This window comes from Oncorhynchus nerka, linkage group LG10 (assembly GCF_034236695.1).
Source record: "Oncorhynchus nerka isolate Pitt River linkage group LG10, Oner_Uvic_2.0, whole genome shotgun sequence".
Classification (NCBI taxonomy): domain Eukaryota; kingdom Metazoa; phylum Chordata; class Actinopteri; order Salmoniformes; family Salmonidae; genus Oncorhynchus; species Oncorhynchus nerka.
The window spans coordinates 14,299,577-14,312,117 of NC_088405.1; the positions used below are offsets into that span (position 1 = coordinate 14,299,577).

At 41.8% G+C, this 12,541-nt stretch overlaps 1 protein-coding gene across 4 annotated transcripts in view; it reads right to left on the reverse strand.

The window, feature by feature from the left end:
• Positions 1-12,541, reverse strand: part of adgrb3 (adhesion G protein-coupled receptor B3) — a 251,581-nt gene that overhangs the window by 130,572 nt on the left and 108,468 nt on the right. For all 4 annotated transcript variants that reach the window (XM_065023041.1, XM_065023038.1, XM_065023039.1 and 1 more), the window contains exon 15: positions 348-474. In XM_065023041.1, coding sequence (XP_064879113.1) covers positions 348-474 — 127 coding nt within the window. The remainder of the gene's footprint in view (positions 1-347; positions 475-12,541) is intronic.

Here is a 12,541-nt window from a genome sequence, read left to right on the forward strand (position 1 = left end):
CACACACACACACACACACACACACACACACACACACACACACACACACACACACAACACACACACACACACACACACACACACACACACACACACACACACAAAGCCAGTCAAGCTCACCAATGCAGAACATTATCAAAATCATCTAGACAGCACATCCAGACTGAGATTCATCAAAAGAGACTCACCTTCACCTATAGGCTACACTAACTGAGATAAAGACCTCTGATTATGGGGAAACAAACACATCGATTGAAATTCCAACCAAAGCAAAGCAATGAAGCACATTCTAGCACCCTCCTCTGCATTAATCCATAAATGAATAGAACAAAAATCCCACTACTTACTATTTCTCTTGGTTGCTGTGCCAAAATGGCGAAGGTAGATACACGATCACATAAGCATTTTGTATGGGATGCATCGGTTAGTACGGTTTTACATCCTTTACTCGACCAGGTTCCCCAAGAATCGTTCCTGCAAGAAGAAGAGATGCGATCGTTTCATTAATTCCAGCGCTCTCTCACTTTCACAAGGATTGGACAAATCTGAACGAATGAAACCTTTAATAGTGTAACATTGAATCTGTTTAAACTAATAACGGAAATCTCAATGCGAATAGGGAAGTGGAATCAACACGCAATTTCGCCAGGCTACAAAAAGCATTTAGCTCGACCGGGAGAAGGAAAAAAAAGGTTGAGAGAGGGAGAGAGAGGGAGAGAAAGGAGGGGACGAAGGGAGCTGTCCAAACGTGGGTGGTTCTGATTGATTAAATTGCTCTATAGGCTGTTAAACGCAACAATTGCTTTCAAAAACCTTAGGCTACATATCCCATTTTCTGCGTTTTTCTAGAGAAACTATCATCTTTACCGCTATGTCTTTAGGCGAGAGCCTATTGAGCGCGTCTGGGTTATCTTCCGGAACGATTTGGTTGTTCTCTTTTCTTCCGTTCTCAATGCTTAGGCTATTATTATTACTAGGCTACTGTCGCTTTCTTTTTCGGTTGATCTGTTTTCCTCAACTATTTTAATTAGCGGGCTTGTTATGCTTCCTACGGGAACATTTCACCCTGGAAACCGTGGACAGCCTGAGATTGATACTCCGTTTCTCTCTGCTGCTGCAACAGCGGCTGGGGGAGGTTGGCTCACAGGTTACAAAATAGGGATATATTTTCCTAGGATTGATATTTTCATAGGATGATATCTGTTGCGCTCTTTCTCATTTGTTCAAGGCATGTAAAACATTTCCGAACGCAAGCATTGGTATTGTTCAACGTAGGCAAAACCGTCCAGGAAAAAAGATTGCATAACCAATGGTACTCCACCCCACGGAAACGGCGCGGATGGTAGCTGCCCGTTTCCCGTGGTCCCCCTCCTCATAGCAGGTAAAATGATAGAGAGGAGAGGAAAGGAAAGCACGTTTCGTCTATTTACTACCAGTAGCCTAAATCTCCCTCTCACTTCCAATCTTCACAAAGAATGTCAGGACAAAAACTCGCACATAAGTCCTTAAGATAGTGTCCCATGTGAAATACATTTCTGTTTGGTATTATTTTATGAAAAATAAAAAACACCTAGATGTGTGTAGTCTTTTTATAAACATCCTTTAATGTATAGGCTGAAAAGTTAATTATTCATCCAGCAACAACTATTTAATGAGAAAGGAACGAGGCAAGTAAATTAAATCACTCACCTCATCCCCTCACACACACACACACACACACACGCACACGCACACGCACGCACACAGACACACACACACACACACCAGGGCAGTGGACGCAGACCTTTGAGGGGGCAGGTGCTCAAAATTAAAAATCTACTTTCTTAATTTATATTCATAACTCGAAATTCATAATATACTAACTGTCTCTATAGCATTGGCCTATTTACAGCACATTCTTCAGTTATTGTAACAAGTTAATGCCAGTGATTCCTAGTAGTAGGTTACTAACTAATCTCGTCCATCTGCCAGCTCTCTTGCTGTCAAACAAACAATTCGAGCCTGGTGACGACTTTAGCTACTAACTAGAGACAGATGAGTGAAATATGGAAAAGAGTGGCTATTAGCTGATCATAGCGAATTATGATGTAAATCTACTGGTTAGCTAGTTAGCTATGCTGTCAATACTTTTTTTTCATGATTTAAGTTGGTTCTGCTGGCGACATCTCCATCTTACTAACAAACACTCGAATTGACCCCTTTTCTGTCCATAACAGAGAGAGACAAAAGTAGCCTACCAGTATTCAAACTCACAGCCTGTAACCAGCACAGCGCACTACACGCACAGAGATGAGATGAGTGCGAGCTTCAGGGCGGGGGACGGGTATAATTGCCAATATTGAAGATGAATTAAATGAGCTGTTTTGATGTGCAATTCGTTACATTTGAAATATATATATGTACATGTGGGAACCAGCTTTTCACAATGAAGACATATAGGATGCACTCAACAGGTTGTCAAGTCATCTCTATGGAGGATAGGCCTACTCATAACTGAGTAAAGAACAGTTAGTGTTGAAATGTAAACGGTTTCAGTTCATGTTTTATTGTAAACTGATTCAGTTCATGTTTAAATGTAAACTTATTCAATAATGTTTAAATGTAAACTGATTCAGTAATGTTTTATTGTAAACTGATTCAGTTCATGTGTAAATGTAAACTGATTCAATAATGTTTTAATGTAAACTGATTCAGTAATGTTTTAATGTAAACTGATTTAGTTCATGTTTAAATGTAAACTGATTCAGTTAATGTTTTATTGTAAAATGATTCAGTTCATGTTTAAATGCAAACTGATTCAGTAATGTTCAATGTAAACTAATTAATTTAATATTTAAATGTAAACTAATTCAGTAATGTTCAATGTAAACTGATTCATTTAATATTTAAATGTAAACTGATAAATTTCATATTTAAATGTAAACTAATTCAGTAATGTTTAATGCAAACTGATTCAGTTAGTGTTTTAATATAAACTGATTCAGTTAGTGTTTAAATGTAAACTGACTCAGTTAATGTTCTAATGCAAACTGATTCAGTAATGTTCAATGTAAACTAATTAATTTAATATTTAAATGTAAACTGATTCAGTTAATGTTTAAAGGTAAACTGATTCAGTAATGTTCAATGTAAACTGATTCATTTAATATTTAAATGTGAACAAATTCAGTCATGTTTAATGCAAACTGATTCAGTTAATGTTTTAATGTAAACTGATTCAGTTAATGTTTTAATGTAAACTGATTCAGTTAGTGTTTTAATGTAAACTGATTCAGTTAGTGTTTTAATGTAAACTGATTCAGTTAATGTTTTAATGTAAACTGATTCAGTTAAATGTAAACTGATTCAGTTAATGTTTTTCATCTTTTAATGTAAACTGATTCAGTTAATGTTTTAATGTAAACTGATTCAGTTAGTGTTTTAATGTAAACTGATTCAGTTAATGTTTTAATGTAAACTGATTCAGTTAATGTTTTAATGTAAACTGATTCAGTTAATGTTTTAATGTAAACTGATTCAGTTAGTGTTTTAATGTAAACTGATTCAGTTAATGTTTTAATGTAAACTGATTCAGTTAGTGTTTTAATGTAAACTGATTCAGTTAGTGTTTTAATGTAAACTGATTCAGTTAGTGTTTTAATGTAAACTGATTCAGTTAGTGTTTTAATGTAAACTGATTCAGTTAGTGTTTTAATGTAAACTGATTCAGTTAGTGTTTTAATGTAAACTGATTCAGTTAGTGTAGGAGAGTGGGAGCAGATTCATCTGCATAATATGGCCAACAGTATGCAAATAGCTGTGCACTGACCCACACATTATTGTGATACAGTCAAACCATCATTATTTTACTAATATAATGAATTCAGATGTTATGGCTCATCTGTCCCCATAGATCAACCAGTCAGATGGGGAAATATTATGTTGCTGACATCAAGGTTGTCCATGACTCTTTCCCAAATGACTCCTAACATGACCCAGGGTAACACTAGTCATGACTGTAAGGGGTAGAAGACGTCTCCCAAATGACTCCTAACATGACCCAGGGTAACACTAGTCATGACTGTGTCGTCTCCCAAATGACTCCTAACATGACCCAGGGTAACACTAGTCAACTGTATGAAGACGTCTCTCAAATGACTCCTAGTCATGACTGTAAGGGGTAACATGACCCAGGGTAACACTAGTCATGACTGTAAGGGGTAGAAGACGCCTCCCAAATGACTCCTAACATGACCCAGGGTAACACTAGTCATGACTGTAAGGGGTAGAAGACGTCTCCCAAACGACTCCTAACATGACCCAGGGTAACACTAGTCATGACTGTAAGGGGTAGAAGACGCCTCCCAAATGACTCCTAACATGACCCAGGGTAACACTAGTCATGACTGTCAATTGGGGTAGAAGACGTCCTCCCAAATGACTCCTAACATGACCCAGGGTAACACTAGTCATGACTGTAAGGGGTAGAAGACGCCTCCCAAATGACTCCTAACATGACCCAGGGTAACACTAGTCATGACTGTAAGGGGTAGAAGACGCCTCCCAAATGACTCCTAACATGACCCAGGGTAACACTAGTCATGACTGTAAGGGGTAGAAGACGCTCCCAAATGACTCCTAACATGACCCAGGGTAACACTAGTCATGACTGTAAGGGGTAGAAGACGCCTCCCAAATGACTCCTAACATGACCCAGGGTAACACTAGTCATGACTGTAAGGGGTAGAAGACGTCTCCCAAACGACTCCAAATGACTGTAAGGGGTAGAAGACCTAACATGACCCAGGGTAACACTAGTCATGACTGTAAGGGGTAGAAGACGCCTCCCAAATGACTCACTAACATGACCTCCCAAATGGGTAACACTACTGTCAAATGACTGACTGTCATGACTGTAAGGGGTAGAAGACGCCTCCAAAATGACTCCTAACATGACCCAGGGTAACACTAGACATCTCATGACCCAGGGTAACACTAGTCAATGGCATCCTATTCCACTGTATGTGAACTATAAATGACTCCTAGGGAATATGACTGTAAGGGTGGACAAACGACTTTAGGGTAACACTAGTCATGACTGTGTACTCAGACACTGAAGGGTGCACTATATAGGGAATAGGGTGGCATTTAGGATGAAGTCGTGTACTCAGACACTGAAGGGGTGTAGAGAAATGTACTTTGGGTACCACTTTACTTTAATCTATAATGCTTTATAACTTGTTACAGGCCTGTATAAGCCTGTATGATGTCTTATAACATGTAAATAACATACCATTTCCACGTTCTACAATATGTATAGGGGATTGTATAGGAGGTATTTATGTACCCTGAATAATGGAATTGCATCATACAAGAGTACAACTCATTTTAATGTGAGTCAATTACAGCTGTGAATGAATCAAAGACGGCCCACATAAACATTTTTGAAAATGTCTGTGCCCCAGTTTGATCCCCCTTGAAATTCATACACTACTGAATGTTCTCATCTAATACTGTATGAGAACGTTATTCAAGCTGATATCTTTCTGCTCCACATCCTGGAAGTCCTACTAGTCTGGCAACAATCACTAACCAAGACACAGGACACAGTCACAAACCATTGTAATTCACTACTTTTCACCAGGGTGACCATAGGGCTGTGGTCAAAAGTAGTGCACTATATAGGGAACAGGGTGCCATTTGGGATACAGTCAAAGAGATATCAAATCCTTTTAATCAGGTATTTAGCAGTAACATTGCACAAGGTCTCCTCACTTAAGGTTGCTAACACAGGAGTACATTTGAGATGGCTGACACTGTCATCACGCTTTACAGCTTCCACTTATGGCCCAAATGAGAGAAATTGGCTAAGTGTGTCCAAAGTCATTTGTCCTGTACTTAACATCCAGGAGACACAACTCTGCTGGTGCTAATTATATTTGGCTAGTCCAATGATATTTTGACATGTAATTAGTCTTTCCGCTCACCTCAAAACATGAGTCTGAGGTGAGAGAGAAGAGGAGGAGGAGGAGGAGGAGGAGGAGGAGGAGGAGAGAGGAGGAGGAGAGGAGGAGGAGGAGGAGGAGGAGGAGGAGAGAGGAGAGGAAATGGAGGAAGAAGAGGAGCAGCAGGAGGAGAAGGAGGAGGAGGAGGAGAGAGGAGGAGGAGAGGAGAGGAGGAGGAGGAGGAGGAGAGAGGAGGAGAGGAGGAGGAGGAGGAGGAGGAGGGAGAGGAGAGGAGGAGGAGGAGGGAGGAGGAGGAGGAGGAGGGAGGAGGAGGAGGAGGAGGAGGAGAGAGGAGGAGGAGGAGGAGGATGAGAGGAAATGGAGGAAGAAGAGGAGCAGCAGGAGGAGAAGGAGTTATGTTCGGGGTATATCACTTAGATAGGGGATGAGCAGTCTGCTTCTGTTTTCAGAGCACATAGTAACCCTATACAGATGGCATACGTACAGTACAGTACATACCATTTAGCAGATAAGCCTAGAGTAAGTGACTATAATGTTTTATATTTCAATATTCACTATAACACGTGACTGGTGAACGCTGCTGGGTGTGAATGTGGTGTAGGGGAATTAAGGTGGAAATGTAAGACAAGTTGCTGAGGTGAAAACCATAAAGTAGAAACTTTAGAGGGAGGAAACTACACCCCATCAAGGGTTCTACGTTCACGTCTGTTAACTCTGATCACTGTGGCTGAGCTGAGAGCCTCAGCGGGAAGCGAGGACCTTAAACTCCCATCTGATTCTGGCTTTCTATTCAGTGGATCTTTCTTAATTGAATGAGCAGGTCCAAAGCCGAGCACTATACCTCAGATAACTCTTCATGGGTGGTAGACTGTAACAAGTTACACTATACCTCAGATAACCCTTCATGGGTGGTAGACTGTAACAAGTTACACTATACCTCAGATAACCCTCCATGGGTGGTAGACTGTAACAAGTTACACTATACCTCAGATAACCCTTCATGGGTGGTAGACTGTAACAAGTTACACTATACCTCAGATAACCCTCCATGGGTGGTAGACTGTAACACATTACACTATACCTCAGATAACCCTCCATGGGTGGTAGACTGTAACAAGTTACACTATACCCCAGATAACCCTCCATGGGTGGTAGACTGTAACAAGTTACACTATACCTCAGATAACCCTCCATGGGTGGTAGACTGTAACAAGTTACACTATATCTCAGCTAACCCTTCATGGGTGGTAGACTGTAACAAGTTACACTATATCTCAGCTAACTCGTTAATTGTTTTTTATTTTTTATTTTACCTTTATTTAAAGGTCAAGTCAGTTAAGAACACATTCTTATTTTCAATGACGGCCTGGGAACAGTGGGTTAACTGCATGTTCAGGGGCAGAATGACAGATTTGTACCTTGTCAGCTCAGGGGTTTGAACTCGCAACCTTCCGGTTACTAGTCCAATGCTCTAACCACTAGGCTACCCTGCCTAAGGGTGATAGACTGTAACAAGTTACACTATATCTCAGATAACCCTTCATGGGTGGTAGACTGTAACAAGTTACACTATATCTCAGCTAACTCGTTAAGGGTGATAGACTGTAACAAGTTACACTATATCTCAGCTAACTCGTTAAGGGTGATAGACTGTAACAAGTTACACTATATCTCAGCAAACCCGTTAAGGGTGATAGACTGTAACAAGTTACACTATATCTCAGCGAACCCGTTAAGGGTGATAGACTGTAACAAGTTACACTATATCTCAGCGAACCCGTTAAGGGTGATAGTGTAACTTGTTACAGTCTATATCTCAGCTAACAATACTTTACCCCAGGATACCCATTATGGGTGGTAACTATAGAAACAATGTTGATTAATTCAGGTCAGGGGAATTTAGCGAAACAAAGTTGGGATCCTGAGGGGCGCAGGGTCTCAGGCACTGCATTGCAGTGCTAGAGGCATCACTACAGACCCGGGCTCGATCCCAAAAAAAAGTGTCAGCCTATATGCAACCCACCTCCTTGTTTCCATGTTGGTGTGTTGCACTTACATTCAGTCCAGTATGAATCACATGATTATGAAGGCATCCATGTATGAAAGTGTGTGTTCTTGTTTTAAATGTATGTAGTTCTGTCCCTCTGATGTTCTGGTCTATTCATGTTCTGTATTCTGTCATGTTTCCTGTTTTGTCTGGACCCCAGGAAGAGTAGCTGCTGCTTTAGCACTGGCTAACAGGGATCCTAATAAATACTAAATACATAATAATGAACATAGTGGACATACACATGTAGGATCTTAATTTAAACCAGTTTGCTAGAGGTTGAAAATAATCCTGCAGCAACAGGAAATTTGAAATTTTATGTGGATTATAATGAATAAATATTTGGAGGTGCTGACTAATAGGTGATGATCTTTGCAAGGCCTTGGAAAACCTCCCTGGTCTTTGTGGTTGGAAAACCTCCCTGGTCTTTGTGGTTGGAAAACCTCCCTGGTCTTTGTGGTTGAATCTGTGTTCGAAATTCACTGCTCGACTGAGGGACCTTACAGATAATTCTAGGTGTGGGGTACAGAGATGTGTCAAAAATCATGTTGAACACTATTATTGCACACAAAGTGAGTCCATGTAACTTATTATGTGATTTGTTAAGCACATGTTTACTCCTGAACTTATTTAGGCCATAACAAAGGGGTTGAATACTTATTGACTCAAGACATTTCAGCTTTTCATTATTATCAAAAAAAGTGAAATCAAATATAAATGTCCCTTTTTGAATTTAGGCTGTAACACAACAACATGTGGAAAAAGTCAAGGGCTGTGAATACTTGACTTTTTAATGTTGTTTAATTTCATTGGCCTGAGCTATTTTTAGTTGGAATTCAAGACCAGACTGATCTCAGTTTGTCAGTGTCAGAATAGCCACTCATTTTGTTGTATTTGTGTGGTGTAAAAAACAAAACAAAGACCTGGGCCTATGATTTCTTAATCCAGCCCTGTCTATGCAGTGGAGCAGAGAACAAACAGGAAATGGAATAGCATCTCCCCCTTAGCAGGAGAAACCCGAGTCTATCTTCCTTACTTATGTTCACTGGTCACGATGGCAACACCCATCCGTAGCACACGCTCCAGCAGGTGTATCTCACTGATCATCCCTAAAGCCAACACCTCATTTGGCCGCCTTTCGTTCCAGTACTCTGCTGCCTGTGACTGGAACGAACTGCAAAAATCGCTGAAGTTGGAGACTTTTATCTCCCTCACCAACTTCAAACATCAGCTATCCGAGCAGCTAACCGATCGCTGCAGCTGTACATAGTCTATTGGTAAATAGCCCACCCATTTTCACCTACCTCATCCCCATACTGTTTTTATACTGTTTTTTTTTATTTATTTATTTACTTTTCTGCTCTTTTGCACACCAATATCTCTACCTGTACATGACCATCTGATCATTTATCACCCCAGTGTTAATCTGCAAAATTGTATTATTCGCCTACCTCCTCATGCCTTTTGCACACATTGTATATAGACTGCCCATTTTTTTTCTACTGTGTTATTGACTTGTTAATTGCTTACTCCATGTGTAACTCTGTGTTGTCTGTTCATACTGCTATGCTTTATCTTGGCCAGGTCGCAGTTGCAAATGAGAACTTGTTCTCAACTAGCCTACCTGGTTAAATAAAGGTGAAATAAAAAATAAAATAGAATAAATGTTAGTCAGCGTTAGTCTCTGTTTGGTAAATATCTTGGCTACAAAGACTTTAACATGCTTTAGACAGCACTGGTTGCCATGGTTTCAGTCCTGTGTTATGGGAGTTGTGATTTACCAATGTTACAGATGTCATCTCTTCAAGAGGATAGTATTCAGGAGGAAAATATTCAGGAGGAAAGTATTCAGGAGGAAAGTATTCAGGGGGAAAGTATTCAGGGGGAAAGTATTCAGGAGGAAAGTATTCAGGGGGAAAGTATTCAGGGGGAAAGTATTCAGGGGGAAAGTATTCAGGAGGAAAGTATTCAGGAGGAAAGTATTCAGGGGGAAAGTATTCAGGGGGAAAGTATTCAGGGGGAAAATATTCAGGGGGAAAATATTCAGGAGGAAAGTATTCAGGAGGAAAGTATTCAGGAGGAAAATATTCAGGAGGAAAGTATTCAGGAGGAAAATATTCAGGAGGAAAGTATTCAGGAGGAAATATTCAGGAGGAAAGTATTCAGGAGGAAAATATTCAGGGAGAAAGTATTCAGGAGGAAAGTATTCAGGGGGAAAGTATTCAGGGGGAAAGTATTCAGGAGGAAAGTATTCAGGAGGAAAGTATTCAGGAGGAAAGTATTCAGGGGGAAAACTTATTGGAAAGACAAACTACTTATTTTTTGTTAGACTTGTTTTGTTTCCTCCTTTGCTTAATCATCATGTTTTTTGTGATCATCCATGCCTGTTGTATTGACAACCCTTTCCACCAAATGAGGATAAATGATCATTTAGGCATATGCATGATCACGCATACCAGATGCAGAGGTCAGTATTGGGGGGTACAATACATACACTCATGTATTCTAATTGTTTTCCTGCACAGATGAATGTTGGTTCCCTTTGCTGGGTACACATGTTAACCAACAAATTAATTGATTTACACATAAACCCTCAGACAAACAGATTACTGATGACAAGAATAAACAAAACACAAACAAATATATTAGATCGTTATGAATTATGCATGAGTTCTACTTTGCTTGGACAAGCTTGTTTCCAAGAAACCAAATTCTGTTTAGTTAATTCCAGTTATACTAACATCCTCCTCCAGCTGACTTCCCCCTGGTTCACAGTCACTGTCCCTTCAACTCTTTCAGCCGACAGTAGAAATACTACTGGACCTGAATCTATTTCTAAAAACTCTCATTATTCTCAAGAGACCAGAGAGTTGTGTGGCCCATGATTCAATAGAAATGGAATTTGGTTGAATGTGCTTTAGTTTTCTTATCTGCCACTGAGTGGAGAAGAGAACCCGTTTCTCTCGCTGTAACTGATATTGCAGCAGAAGCACAGTGCAATTTTCACATTTTAGAATTATTCAAATGAAAAAGCAGGCATATTCAATTTACAAACTGGGGCTGCGGACAATAACTGCTGATATTTTGTACTGGAAGATGTAAAATATGAATTCCTGTAGAATGTTATATATTATCACACAGGGATCATCCAGTCTGTCACCTATGATAGATATTGTATTCCCCAGTGGTGCAACGTTGAAATGACCTCATTACGACATGATTAAAACCAGAACTGGTTGAACAATTGTTCAAATAACATCTTTGTGGTCAATTTTCCTTACCGGGAAGTGGATATATTGGCCGGCAGGGTAAATGTAGGCAAACAACCCTCAAGTGTCTGTTTATATGTACTTCCATAGGCCTGTAGTGACAAGCATAATCATCCAACATCATTTACTTCTGTTTCTCCTGCATTGTGTTTCTATCTGACTGTTTACACCTCTGGGTAGTTCTAACTAATGTCCCTGTCACCCACCCTCACTGTGAGCATTGTTTGGTAAAGGGAGAGGGTGGTGGGGGGCTACACCTGGGCTGAGCTGTCCTATAGGTGTGCCCCAGGGAGAGGGTGGTGGGGGTCTACACCTGGGCTGAGCTGTCCTATAGGTGTGCCCCAGGGAGAGGGTGATAGGGGTATACACCTGGGCTGAGCTGTCCTATAGGTGTGCCCCAGGGAGAGGGTGGTGGGGGGCTACACCTGGGCTGAGCTGTCCTATAGGTGTGCCCCAGGGAGAGGGTGGTGGGGGGCTACACCTGGGCTGAGCTGTCCTATAGGTGTGCCCCAGGGAGAGGGTGGTGGGGGGCTACACCTGGGCTGAGCTGTCCTATAGGTGTGCCCCAGAGAGAGGGTGATAGGGGTATACACCTGGGCTGAGCTGTCCTATAGGTGTGCCCCAGGGAGAGGGTGGTGGGGGGCTACACCTGGGCTGAGCTGTCCTATAGGTGTGCCCCAGGGAGAGGGTGGTGGGGGTCTACACCTGGGCTGAGCTGTCCTATAGGTGTGCCCCAGGGAGAGGGTGGTGGGGGGCTACACCTGGGCTGAGCTGTCCTATAGGTGTGCCCCAGGGAGAGGGTGGTGGGGGGCTACACCTGGGCTGAGCTGTCCTATAGGTGTGCCCCAGGGAGAGGATGGTGGGGTGTACACCTGGGCTGAGCTGTCCTATAGGTGTGCCCCAGGGAGAGGGTGATAGGGGTAAACACCTGGGCTGAGCTGTCCTATAGGTGTGCCCCAGGGAGAGGGTGATAGGGGTATACACCTGGGCTGAGCTGTCCTATAGGTGTGCCCCAGGGAGAGGGTGATAGGGGTATAAACCTGGGCTGAGCTGTCCTATAGGTGTGCCCCAGGGAGAGGATGGTGGGGTGTACACCTGGGCTGAGCTGTCCTATAGGTGTGCCCCAGGGAGAGGGTGGTGGGGGTCTACACCTGGGCTGAGCTGTCCTATAGGTGTGCCCCAGGGAGAGGGTGATAGGAGTATACACCTGGGCTGAGCTGTCCTATAGGTGTGCCCCAGGGAGAGGGTGGTGGGGGGCTACACCTGGGCTGAGCTGTCCT